General features: G+C 39.8%; 1 protein-coding gene across 1 annotated transcript in view; it reads left to right on the forward strand.

Moving 5' to 3' along the window:
• The window catches only part of SLC25A13 (solute carrier family 25 member 13), a 209976-nt gene that overhangs the window by 132820 nt on the left and 64079 nt on the right, over positions 1-13077 (forward strand). The window contains 6 exon segments of the mRNA XM_082398331.1: positions 1136-1282; positions 3348-3486; positions 4239-4332; positions 4546-4630; positions 7986-8073; positions 8555-8713. Coding sequence (XP_082254457.1) covers positions 1136-1282; positions 3348-3486; positions 4239-4332; positions 4546-4630; positions 7986-8073; positions 8555-8713 — 712 coding nt within the window.

The raw sequence follows: 13077 nt of genomic DNA on the forward strand, positions 1-13077 counted from the left end.
GTCATTTCTCCCACGCTTTAGTTTGCACTACTTCATGAGGACAGTTAGTTTTCATAAAACTGTAAGTCATTATCTCACCAAAGTTAAAAAAAAAAAAAGTTAATTCCTCAGTTTCATCTAATAGAACTTTTTTAAATTTAAATAATTTAAAGTCCTTGAAAGCCACATCCGGGATGCCTTTTAATTTCATAGAGATTAGATCGCACCCTAAGGGCCCATTTGGGAAATGGACAGAGTGTCTTGAGGAAGAGAATATAATACTCTCTGCAGAAGGCATGCTTCTCCTACACAGCACGTGATGGCTTTTGACAGGAGACCGTGTTTTATTTTTTGATACACTTATCCCCTGAGAATAGCAGTAGAAATCTAAGGTTGGGCTTCCTGTCCTTAGATCATATGAATTAAAACGTATATCCAGTGGCACTGCCACAGTTTTGCCACCTCTGATGCACGTACCATCCAGTTCCTAATTCTAGAGTGTTGGTCCTCAATCGGGACATATGGTCCTCTCTGGAGACTTTTTTTTTTTTGGAGACATTTTTGATTGCCATGGCCTTGGGGAAAAGGGGCCACCAGCATCCAGTGGGAAGAGGGTAGGGATGCATAGGACAGCCCCCATAACAAAGGCTTAACCTACCCCAAATACCAGTAGTGTAGAGGAACAGCATATTCCTGAGCAGAACCACCCTTTTCAATCTGCTGTTACATCACGTGTCTGTGAACCAAGTTACCATTAAAATTTTTTCTCTGTTCCTTGGAGAGAGGTTCATGTCCCTGTAGGTGTTTTTCCTTTGATCATCTGCATCCCCTGAGCAGGGTTTGTCCAGATCTTGGAGCCTACCAAGCTTCATTCTAGTTTTTATTTTCCTTGTGTCTTTGGACTAGAGCAGAACATGGAAGTGATTAGGTCTCTTTGGGTAAGAAATTTAAGGAGTGTACTTTCTCAAGACATGTTCACCAGTCTGAACAAAGTTCTGTCTTTGGAAGGAGGTAACTTGGGAGTGCTATTGAACAGGTGTGGGGCTTAGTAAATCAAGATTTAATGTATATGTTTCTTCACCCCGATTTGAAATTGAGCAGTCATTTGTAGTAAATGGGAAACATAAATGAAGTATTTCACCTTCTTTGTTTGCAGGAAATACAATTGGAGCATGCGAAGCAAGCCTTTGTTCAAAGGGACAATGCCAGGACCGGAAAAGTCACAGCCATTGACTTCCGAGACATCATGGTCACCATCCGCCCTCATGTCTTGACACCTTTTGTAGAAGAATGTCTAGTAGCTGTAAGTTGTTTTTTAATTTCTATTAGAGTATAGTTAATTTACAATGTTGTGTTAGTTTCAGGTGTACAGCAAAGTGAATCAGTTATACATATATCCACTCTTTTTTAGATTCTTTGCCCATATAGGTCATCACAAAGTACTGAGTAGAGTTCCCTGTGTTATACAGTAGGTCCTTATTACTTATCTATTTTATATATAGTAGCGTGTATATGTCAATTCCAATCTCCCAATTTATCCCTCCTCCTAGGTTGTAACTTGCCATAATGAAATAGCTTATTCTACCTGGTGTAAGCTCAGTAAATAAGGGATTGTAAGAACAAGTCTTACAGATTGTGTAGAGTTTCTTCTGTTTAAACACTAACATTTTTTTATTTTCTTAGTGATATTGCATCCATTACCAAACTTACAGAGAGTGTTTTGCCAGTTTTAGTGGGTAGGTTAACTTGTTACCTGGATGATATGGACTATCTTAAAGAAATGTATTACCTGGCTTTTTTAAAAAGGAAAAACAGACATATAATTGCACATTAATTTGCTTTATATTTTGAGGTATGTCAAATGCTGATCTTTGCTTTTACCTGTTCTCCAAGGCAAAGTGGTTTTTCTAAACAAGTAGTGCGCATAGATGTATTTGAGGAGTCAGCAGAACAGGAACTCTAACGCTTGGATTCACTCATTCATTCAGCATGTGTGTGGAGGCGACACTGGCACATGCAGTGGGCAGAGCCTTGCTGTCCTGTGTCGTGGAGCTTCCCTCCTAGTGGATGTCCAGCCACTCTCCTCCCTCATGGACCCTGAGGGTGTCCTGGAACGTTCCGTGGTGGTGGTTCCCAAGCCTTGGTCACGGAGCTTAAGAATCATCAGGGATAGTTATTAAAAGTGCAGATTCTGAGGTCTCTTCCAGGCCTACCCATTCACCATCCACAGGTGGTAAGATCCTATAATCTAATTTCTGAGGCTTCCTAGGTAATTGTGATGATCCCCCAGATTTGGGACCCTTATGCAATGGTAACTCTTCCTTTGTTAATCCCAGGGAGAGGACTTTTTGGGTGTTTTCACCATCACCTGAGTTTCCCACAATGCTTACCATAAGGAAGAACTCAGGGGAGCTTTTCATTTTTCCTCTTTTTTTTTTCTGGTCCCTCTCTTTGGAGATGCGGTGATCTGACAAGGCCTTTTCCACTCCAGCACTGTGTTAATCTCGCTCCTTTTCTTGGCCCCCCTTCGCTATCCCAACTCTCACATCAGCTATTTCAAACGAGTAGTAAGTGAAGATTTATGTGGTCGTTACCTTATAAAGAAGTGCTTTCCTAATAAAAATATTTTGCCTTGTTAGGGAAGGTAAAATATTTGAAACCTCAAACTGAAGTTCCATTCATAATGGACATGCTGTCTGTTTTCCTTGTCCACATGAAGAAATATGGTTTCTTACAAATTCTGATTATCAGAATTCTGACCAGTCTTAACCCCCATCAAAGCGTATGACATCTCATAATTTTACCATAATATGCTTGTCTGCTAGAAATCCTACCAATATAAAGTCTGTACTTAAATGCTGATTTATTACTACTTATAAGTAACATGACAAATGATGATATTAATGTTAGACTGACCACTTTTCATAGTATGTTTGTGTTGGTATAATAGGGTTTTGCATGTATAAGTATACACATGTATGCATGTGTATAATAGAGTTTTGCATGTCTCAGCTTTTAAGAATTGCTCATTAGATGAAATAAACAAACTTATGAAACATTTCCAATTGAAATTTGAACTCTGTAAATTACTACTGGTCCTGTTGTTATAATCCTACACATGTATTTAGTTTTCTAGGACTTTGTGGAGAGTACAAGTTCTGGTCATGATTAGTTGCAGTTACTTCTAAAAATCATTTATAGCTTTTTTTTAATGTGAAAGAAAAATGCTTATAAACATTTCTTTCTATACATGCTTTCTTGATTACTTCCAAAACTAGCATTTGATGTACATACTTCTGAATCGTCTTCATTCTATAAATGCTTTGTTTATTTTTCTTCTCCCTCCTCTTATTTTCAACTTATTTGAGGCTGCTGGAGGTACCACGTCCCATCAAGTTAGTTTCTCCTATTTTAATGGATTTAATTCACTGCTTAACAACATGGAACTCATTAGAAAGATCTACAGCACTCTGGCTGGCAACAGGAAAGATGTAGAGGTGACAAAGGGTGAGTGAGAATCTGAACTCTTGCCTGCAACTATCTTGGTGAGTTATTATTAGGGTAAAGAAGGCAACTAGGAGTTTACGTTTTAAATTTTTCTGTCCCACTGACACATATTAACCATATGGTACATGTGTGTTCTCCACCCTTAGATCAGACAAAACAATCTTCAGCACATTTTAAATAAACCCCAGACAGTCTTTAAATGAGGGAATCATGTAAAGTTTCTTAAATGTTTTCAAATCTTACTAAAACCTGAGCTAAATTGGCATCCTCTAAAGTGACCTTCAGAAGTATACAAGGAATTCCATAAACTTACACTGCTGACGGTGTGTGTTGATTGACAATCTCTGATCAAGATACCAGCATTTTAATGGGATTTTTTTTTAAACAGAGAATTCCCTTCGGTATTCCACAGCTTCATTAATATTATGTCCTGGGACCTATGCATATTGAGTTTCATATCTCCTTCCTGGTTTTCCCTGACCTGCAATTTGAATGGCTTCCTGTGTCATTTATTCAAAGCCTTTGGATGACACCAAGCTTATAGAGTCAGTATTAGAGAAACTATTCTGCACACTCTTTCCAGATAAATGAAAGAACTGCAAAAATTCTTACCCTATTTGGATTGACTTGAATTCTACGACTGTTAATAATAAAGTTTGGTGATGTTCGCTCATTCCTGTGCCTTGAGTTAATGCTGCATTTAGTGGCTATTCCTTCTTGAATCTTTCCCTTTTAACTCTTTTTCCATACAGAGGAGTTTGTTCTGGCAGCTCAGAAATTTGGTCAGGTTACACCCATGGAAGTTGACATCTTGTTTCAGTTAGCAGATTTATATGAGCCACGGGGGTAAGTTGCTCTTTTTTTTTTTTTTTTAATTAGCTTAATAAAGGGAGGTTAGGAGGTGGGGTAGGAGGACGGCAGCAAACCTGGAGAAGAAGAAGCCATATTAAAGATGACTCTGAAATACGGGAAACAAGAAAAGAAACGTTTTAAAATTCCATAATGTAAATTTTAATAAATTTGTATTTTGTTGTTGCTTGTGCTTGCTTTTCCCTCTAGACGTATGACCTTAGCTGACATTGAACGGATAGCTCCTCTGGAAGAGGGAACTCTGCCCTTCAACTTGGCCGAGGCCCAGAGGCAGGTGGGTAAAAGGGAGCACACTTGCTTCCTGGTGTTTCTTTGATAGGGTCACCCAACCCCTTTTCACGTGCAATTGCCTTTTCGACACTGGTCTCTGACCTACCATTTCTTTGCTTTGCACCAAAAATCCAGACCATTTCAAAAGGCTGGAAAGAGAAATTGCTTAGAGATGTTCTGAGAAACAGATAATTGGCATTTGCTTTTCCTGTGAAAGATGGGGTGATTTCTTAACCGCCTTAGAAGCCTAACCCTCCCAAAAGAGGCAGAAGATCTTTCCTTCTTCCCTCAATCTTGTGCTAGGAGAGGTGGGGCCGGAGTCCCGTTTTGGTGTCACCGTCCCAGCGTCGTGTTGCGAAATGAAAGCTGGGCTCTGCCCCACAGAGAGGCACTTCATCAGGGCATCGCCCAACTGCCATGCCTGCCGGTTTTCTGAATATCAAAATGAGATAATTTTGTTTAGTCTGGAGTCATAGTTTGAAGGCTTTTAGACCTATTTTCTTTGTGAAAGGACTCATAAGTTATGTGGAAACAATTTGAGGAATGCTACATTTTATTTTATGGTTAACAGAAACCAACCTCTTGAATTTGTGGAAGTCAGAAACCGAAGACCTGGGACCTCTTACATTTAACTCTTACTCGGCTTTCTATAGGTCAGGGTTAGAGAATAAAAGCCTCCAGAGCATGTGTTGTGCTTACATGGTGTTTGTAAAATAAATCCACTCACAGACCAGCGTCGTTTTAGAAAAATACCTCCTTTAAGGCAAAGCCATCTCCGAATCCTGTGAGACTTAACAGTTTTTGGCTGGGAGCTCCGGGTCTGTACAGAGACGCCAGTTTGACCACAATGGGTTGATGCGGGCTGCATTTTTAGGACGGGCAGGCCTCGGGCCAGGACACCCTCCTTTCAGCTCTTTCCCACCCGATGGCAGTGGCAGGTTTTGTGTGCAGCGTGTAACTCAGAACGGTGGGTGTGAGCTCAGTAAACCCTAACTAGGCACCTCTGGAAAACCAGCTGGCTGCCGTTAAAAGAGGAAGCCGATTTCCCCGAGTGCAGGAGAGAGAACTGTATAATCACGTGCAGAGGTGGAAGCAGCTCCTCTCTCCTCTGCTTTGATTTTTAAACGCTGCTTACCAGATGATTATCTCTTCGTCTCTGTGCTACTAGCTCCTGTAGAAATTTGGGGATTAAGAAAAAGCAGAGAATTTTTTTTTTTTTTTTAAAAAGATTCCTCCTGTTCTCGAGCTGGCAGTGGTATCCCACAAGTTTTCCTCTACGCACTCTGCAGCTTTTGAGAGTTTCAGATGATGGGTGCTTGTGGATCCTGGCCGTGAAAGGGTTAGACGAGATTGATGAGATTTACAGCAGGAAATGATCGGCTGCTGCCTTAGAGCAATTCACTGGGGTCTTGCCTGGAATATTCTTTACTATGTGAACCCCAGTGGACCTGACAACATCGACAGACTCAAGCAATGGAGGTCATCTACCTGGTAGGCTAGGTGCTAGCATTTCTCCTCCACAGAGGAGTGCAGGAGGAGTCGTCTGCCTTGTGTCATTTTGTGAGCACGCCACATTTCTAGCTTTAGAAAAGTTAAATGAAAGTCTGGGATTTCATTTATTTTGTCTTTGGATGAGTTAGTGATAGTGGTAGGTTCTTCTCCCCACCAACCTATTATTTTCAAAGTATTTTCACTCATTGTTTTGATGCCAGCACCTTTCTAAGTACTGCATATTTATATCCGTGTAAATAAAACAGTGCCTTTCTAACAGATGCATCTGTCAAAATGAAGTTACTATAGTTAACAGATATAGATGGAAATCATCCATCTATACGGAGATAGCGTTGGATGCACCCCGTGGAATCTGCAGAAGAGACGTTTTACTTTCTTAAAGATGCATATTTCTATGTAGAGCTGTTTTCAGTTAAATAACTTTGAAGGAGATTCCAAATTATCTCATTGTATTAGAACTGTGCTACATTGGCAGCAACTAAAATTCAGTGGGTTGATAGCTGGTATTGGTCATTATTTTCATTGTTCACCGATCTTAATTATCGTGGCTTTTGAAGAAACAAATGTTACTGAATGTATTTATTCATTCAACAGGTATTTATTAAGCACCAGCTATATGCCACCCTCATGTGACAGCTCTGTGTGACATAAAATTACTATTTTATTTATGTAGACAGAGAATTGAAATACTCTGAAATGTTCTGGCATCAAAAACACTGTAAGAATAATAGGTCAAAAGAACAACCATAATACAACAACTGACTGGCCTGAAGTATGAATTTAGAAAAGATGGACAAAAAAGGGGAGAAAGTATCAAATCACCTGTAGTACAACCACCTAGTTGTAGCCACTGTAAACATTTGGATATCTCTGGGGGATGAGATAGCCAAAATGTTAGTGTTATTATTATATGCATATACATACCCAAATAATTTTTTTAAAAATCGCATATTCACACACAGTCTTTAACATTGGTTTTAAAAGATTATCATGAAACATTTCAAACATTTTAAAAGGTAAAGAAAATCATACCATGAATACCTGTCTACTCACCATATTCTTTTTAGCCTGTTTTTGCTTTATAATACCTTATGAACACTTTTTCTGAGCATCAAATATCTTTTACAATATTGCTTTTTAATGACATACAATTTTGTTTTAAAGCTATAGCATTATTTTTAACCAGTCCTCCCATTATTGGACATTTAGGTATCCTTAGAGTTTTTGCTCTTAAAACAGTACTGCTTTTTAATATTCTTGTAGCTTGATCCTTGTTTATATATATGATTATTTTCTAGCCTAACTTTTTATAAGTAGAATTGCAGGGCCGAAGTTCATGTACATTTTAAGGGTTTGGGTGCGTATTGCCAAGTTTCCCTTCAGTTTATGCTTGATTAAATGGCAGATTTGAGAAGCTCTGTTTTTTTTTTTATCATCTCTTGCCAGATTGGATATTGCCATTAAACAAACAAACAAAAAACCCCAAAACCTATCAATTTGACAATTTGATTGTTGAAGAATGATGTCTCATTAATGTTTTTAAATTTGTATCTCTTTGATCACTAATGAGAATTGAACATTTGAAAATGGGTTCATATTCATAACATTTTGGGGGGCACATAACGGCTTTCATTATATTCAAACTTGATTTTAAAAATTAATAGCAATAATTACTTTTTATTAATAAGAACTTACAAAATCTAATCATAACTTCCTCTTTGACATTTTAGTTGTATCATGAGTTTAGAACCTAGTTGTAACTTTGAAAAAATAGCATGTGCTCATTTTTGTTCTGTCTTCCTTTCTGTCTCCTGTTTTCTCACTCTGCAATTCCTGTGCGTGCAAAGAAGAAGGCCTCAGTCGATACATCTCGACCAATTCTCCTACAAATTGCAGAGTCAGCCTACAGGTTTGGTCTGGGTTCTGTTGCTGGAGGTGAGTCATGGATGAGTGCAAATTTTTCGTTTTTGTTATTCCTCTTTTTCCTCTGATTTTCCACCTTGAAATATTGAAGGACAAAGCCTCCTCTGGTCTTTCCCTGAGCTAGTTACCAGTCTGTATCTGTGTGATAGGATAATAACAAAGGGAACTTTTTCCTCATACCTACATCTGATCAGGGACTTAGAAGTGACTTTTTTCTCTTATTTATCTGCAGATAGGCTTTCTAGAGACAGGTTAATAATGAGGTTAGGCTGTAGTGATGTGCTTTTTAAAATTTGAACTGTCTGTGATATCCTCTTATCAGGAGACACTTGAATGAAAATCCACAGTTATTTATTAAGGGTGTAGAGAGTTTTAAAACTTGTATATACAAAATTTGTTTTTTTCTTCCATCCATCTTCTCTTTGATGTTAACCACCTCCCCCTTTCCTCTGACCTTAATTTCTTCTGAAATATTGTTATTCTTTGATTTTAGCTGTTGGAGCCACAGCTGTGTACCCTATCGATCTGGTAAAAACTCGAATGCAGAACCAGCGATCCACTGGCTCTTTCGTGGGAGAACTTATGTATAAAAACAGCTTGGACTGTTTTAAGAAAGTGCTACGCTATGAAGGCTTCTTTGGACTGTATAGAGGTTAGTGCCATGTGCTACATTCATGAAAGAGGAAATAGTAGTCAGAGGTTTGGTTTTTCCATCTGAATGCCTGAAATGTATTAGAGAGACTGTGTTAAAATGGAAATACAGCAGATTCTCAGTTATCCATGCTAATGGGCGTAGGCTGGAGGCATCTAGGGCATGGCTAATCAAAACAGCCCATAATCTGAAAGCCATTTATATTGCTCTGCCATATGTTTTATTTCTTAAAAATAATTATTTTCATAAACATGTCTAGTGAGTTTTTAAAAGGCTTGTATTGTTTGTGTTCTTGAACTAACTCGACTCACCACCTAACAGGGAAAGGCAGCTGGGGGACAGGACAGAGCCTACTTGGGACTAATGATTCTCCTTGAATATTCCACAAAAATGCCTATCAAGCGAGTACCCAGGGGTTCAGTGCAGCACTCGTTCCTTGACTGTCTCTTTCTGAGTTAAGGTTGCCCCTTTCCCTTCCTCTGACTCTGTACCCAATGGAGTTGATTCACATACCTTCTCTATCCAGCTGCTTCTGTAATCATCTAAGGCTCATTAATCAACAAGCACAGTAGCAAGAAGTATATCATCACAAATGGAAAGGATCCCACAGACCCTGACTGCTTGACCACTGGCACTGGCCTAAAGGACATGACTTAACTTCCCGGCCACTCCCTCTGTGATTGCCTTCTACAAAGAGAAGTAACTGTATTTGCATCAGCTAAAATCCAGTATCGTGAGGCAGTTCCAGCTGAGCCACTTTGCCATTTGGCGACTGCAAAGCAGACGGGGTCTTCCCTCCCTTCCCCTACCAGGAGATAGTATTTAGTACTCTGCAGAGACAGACCTTGAAGCCAGCAGCCGTGTAAGCCTGTGCCTGTAGGCCTCTTCTGCCATCTGCTGACTCTAGTCTTCCTCTTAAGCACCCAAGTTAAAAATAAAACAACAACAAAGACCCCTCTTGAAATCTCTCACCTTAGCAATGAGGAGGTTTCAAACTCCAGAGAAGCTCCATTTCGCAGGTTCTTTTGTGTAGGGAGATAACCTCCATCAAAGGCCTTTTGATCTTTCCTCTGCCCTCTTTCCCTCACCCCCTGCCTCTTCTCACAATTGGGAAGGTCTTTGACCCCAGGTGATTGATGATGACCCTTACAGGGTCACTGCCTTTCATTTGAAATACTTTTCCCTCCTGGTGACAACAAACCTCGCAAATGAAATGTCTCCCGAAATGTCTCCCGAGTAGTACAAGGTTAATGTCACAGTTGCTGCTTTGCAGTGATTCAGGCAAAGGCTACTACTACCTGTTCATGTGGGTTGTCTTCTGTGGGGAGAGCTTTGAGCCTCGAACCGGACAAATGTCTCAGCCTTGGCATTGCTTCACAAACTACTTTTATGGGCTTCCCTTGGTGTTGGATTAAACGTCAAGGGTGCCTTTAGAATTGTGAGAAATAAATTTTGTCCTGCTGAATGCCTTTAATGTGCTTGTGTTGACCTGGTTTGTTTGAATTTTGAGTCCCTTCTCTTTCCTCTTCGACCACACCTGGCGGGTCTTGATACTTGGTTGCATCTGGAATTCCTTCCTCAACCTATCCTTTTGACGCCATGGACAAAAGAGCTTAAAGCGTACCTGAGTACTGAGCTACTCTGGGCCATCCCATAAACCTCATGCTGTTTCAGTTATATCGGTGAGACTGGCGGAACTGGTTTTAACTCCTCAGGGAAGGGGAGTAAGCCGGCCTGTTAGACAGACATGGAGGCTCCCTTTGAACACCAAAGAGGCAGCTCCTCATCCTTCTCCTGGTTTAGAAAGAGCCGTTTATCTAACCTGTTTTGGGTGCCTGATCCCTAAGGGGTTCTCTTGTCAGAGGATGATAAGTAGAGTGTGAATATAAGGTGATTAGTGCTAGGAGTCACCTGTGTTCATTTCGCCCTGACTTCTTATCTCTTTTGGTAGACAATTTTAGAACAAAAGATGTACTCTAAAGCTTTGTTTAGTTTCTGTTTCGTAATTTGCATCTTGAGAGCAAAGAGGTGATTGGCAGTTTAGGTTTTTGAAAAAATGGTATATAGTCTTGCTTCATAAATGAATTATTCCTATTCTTGATTGGTTGGGGACTAATTCCCTTTAGTGCCTTGCACATAATCATTGATTAATAATTGTGTGTAACTGTATATTTGTAAATGCTTATCATTGGACAAGAGAGGGATCAGATGAAAACGGGAAACTAAATTACCAGCAAAAAATTAGAATAGAAACAAAAAAGACCCCAACTGTTTCTGAGAATCAGTATTCTAACCTTCGTGTAGAAAGTCAAGATGTAAAACACCCAACATGTGATTCTTTGACTGTAAATTTCTTACTAAATGTAATTTTGTTTAAAAGTTTAATATTCCAGGGGAAAACAGTTAAATTTAAATTTTGAGAATTTAGAATTGCTGCTGTTCACACTCTACCTAGCAATACTTGAGAAGGTGACAGAGTACATCTCTAATTTATAAACATGTTTCAAAATATTGAGCCTATTTTTTCCTATTATGGAATTTTGCTTAACGTGTAATTTTTCTGCATCAAGACGTATATAATCGCTAATATTTCCCAAAGAGTATAACTTGGGAATGTTGCATAAGTAAGTTCTCTCCCCTATTTTAAAGCTATATTTGGAGGAAAAGTTGGCAGTTGGCCCTGAAAGAAGGTGCTTGCAGCATGCATCCTTATTACAAGGTTAATGTAACATCGCTCTCCCTCTCTTTTTTTCCTTCTTACAACAAGAATACGGAACTCTAAAGGAAGCGGTTTTGTATTTAGAAATAGTTCCCTGTGGAGGTCCGAGAGCGAAGGCTCTTTTTTTTTTAAAAAAAAATTTTTTTATTTATTATTTATTTATTATTTTTATTTTTGGCTGTGTTGGGTCTTCGTTTCTGTGTGAGGGCTTTCTCCAGTTGCGGCGAGTGGGGGCCACTCTTCATCGCGGTGCGCGGGCCTCTCACTATCGCGGCCTCTCTTGTTGCGGAGCACAGGCTTCAGACGCGCAGGCTCAGTAATTGTGGCTCACGGGCCCAGTTGCTCCGCGGCATGTGGGATCTTCCCAGACCAGGGCTCGAACCCGTGTCCCCTGCATTGGCAGGCGGATTCTCAACCACTGCGCCACCAGGGAAGCCCAAAGGCTCTTTTTGAAGAACTCATTCAGCGCGAGTTGTTTTCCTCTGTCCTTTCTCTGGCAGTTGCCAGCATCCGTGGGCGGTCCTGGAAGTTATCCCATCATAAGCAGGGACCACGCTTGCATCACGGCCCCGTCGTCAAAAGGCGACTGATAACACAGCTATGGGGATTGTTAGCACTGTCTTCAGTTGATGCTGAGTCCTGGGAATTTTTGTGTTGTGAGTTGGTGAGGTCTTCTCTCCATGTTTCTGTGCAGCTCCCTGCTTCTTTGTCTCTCAGAGCCTCTTATCTTCGGGGGTAAGTTTGGTTGTTAGAAATGATCCCCTTAGAAATCCTATGAGACTGACTCTGCAACCCTTCTCTATAATGCGGACTACTTTCTTTACAAGAAAATTATTGATTTTCCTAGGTTTTTCTGTAATTTTTGAAATTCAGACCCTTTAGGCTAAGTCTGTCTGTATCACAGGAAATAACACCCAAGAAAATCCAGATCTCCCTGAAGTCACTTGTAAAAGTCTTCCTCTATTTCCTCCCCAGTCTCCAGATTGACTTAATGCACTCAGGTGTTTAAAATCCTTAATGAATTACCTGACAGCTCATTTGGTTTGAATGAACTACATGACCAAACAAGTCAGTTATTGGCTAGCTGTAGACTTGGCATATCAAAGAGAAACAATTGATTGGGTAATCATCCATAATTAAATGCTCTTAACGTTCCAGGAATAACTAATTTCTACCTCTAAATTTTTGCTACACTCTCCTCTCTCAGATGCTTCAGGTAATGAGATGAGTACCCTTAGAAATTGGAAAATGTTATGGGGAGGGAGGACCATGGGGAGAAAGATGGATTCAGGAGAAATACTTCCTAAAGGAAGGTTTTAGTTTTTATTTCTGTTCGTGGGAAAAAAAGAAAACCTGCCAGAAAGGGAAATTAGATCACTGTGAGTTAAACTTAATTTGGAGTACTACTTAGTCTTTGAGGCAGTTGACAGAAAAAAAAAAAAAAAAAAAAATTTTTTTTTTTTAATCAGCCCATTGACCAGGCTTGCAGAGTTTTTTTTTTTTTATTATTTTTTTTTTATTTTTATTTACTTATTTTTGGCTGTGTTGGGTCTTCGTTTCTGTGCGAGGGCTTTCTCTCTAGTTGTGGCAAGCGGGGGCCACTCTTCATCGCGGTGCGCGGGCCTCTCACTATCGCGGCCTCTCT

This window comes from Balaenoptera borealis (assembly GCF_965194805.1).
Source record: "Balaenoptera borealis genome assembly, chromosome: 7".
NCBI lineage: Eukaryota > Metazoa > Chordata > Mammalia > Artiodactyla > Balaenopteridae > Balaenoptera > Balaenoptera borealis.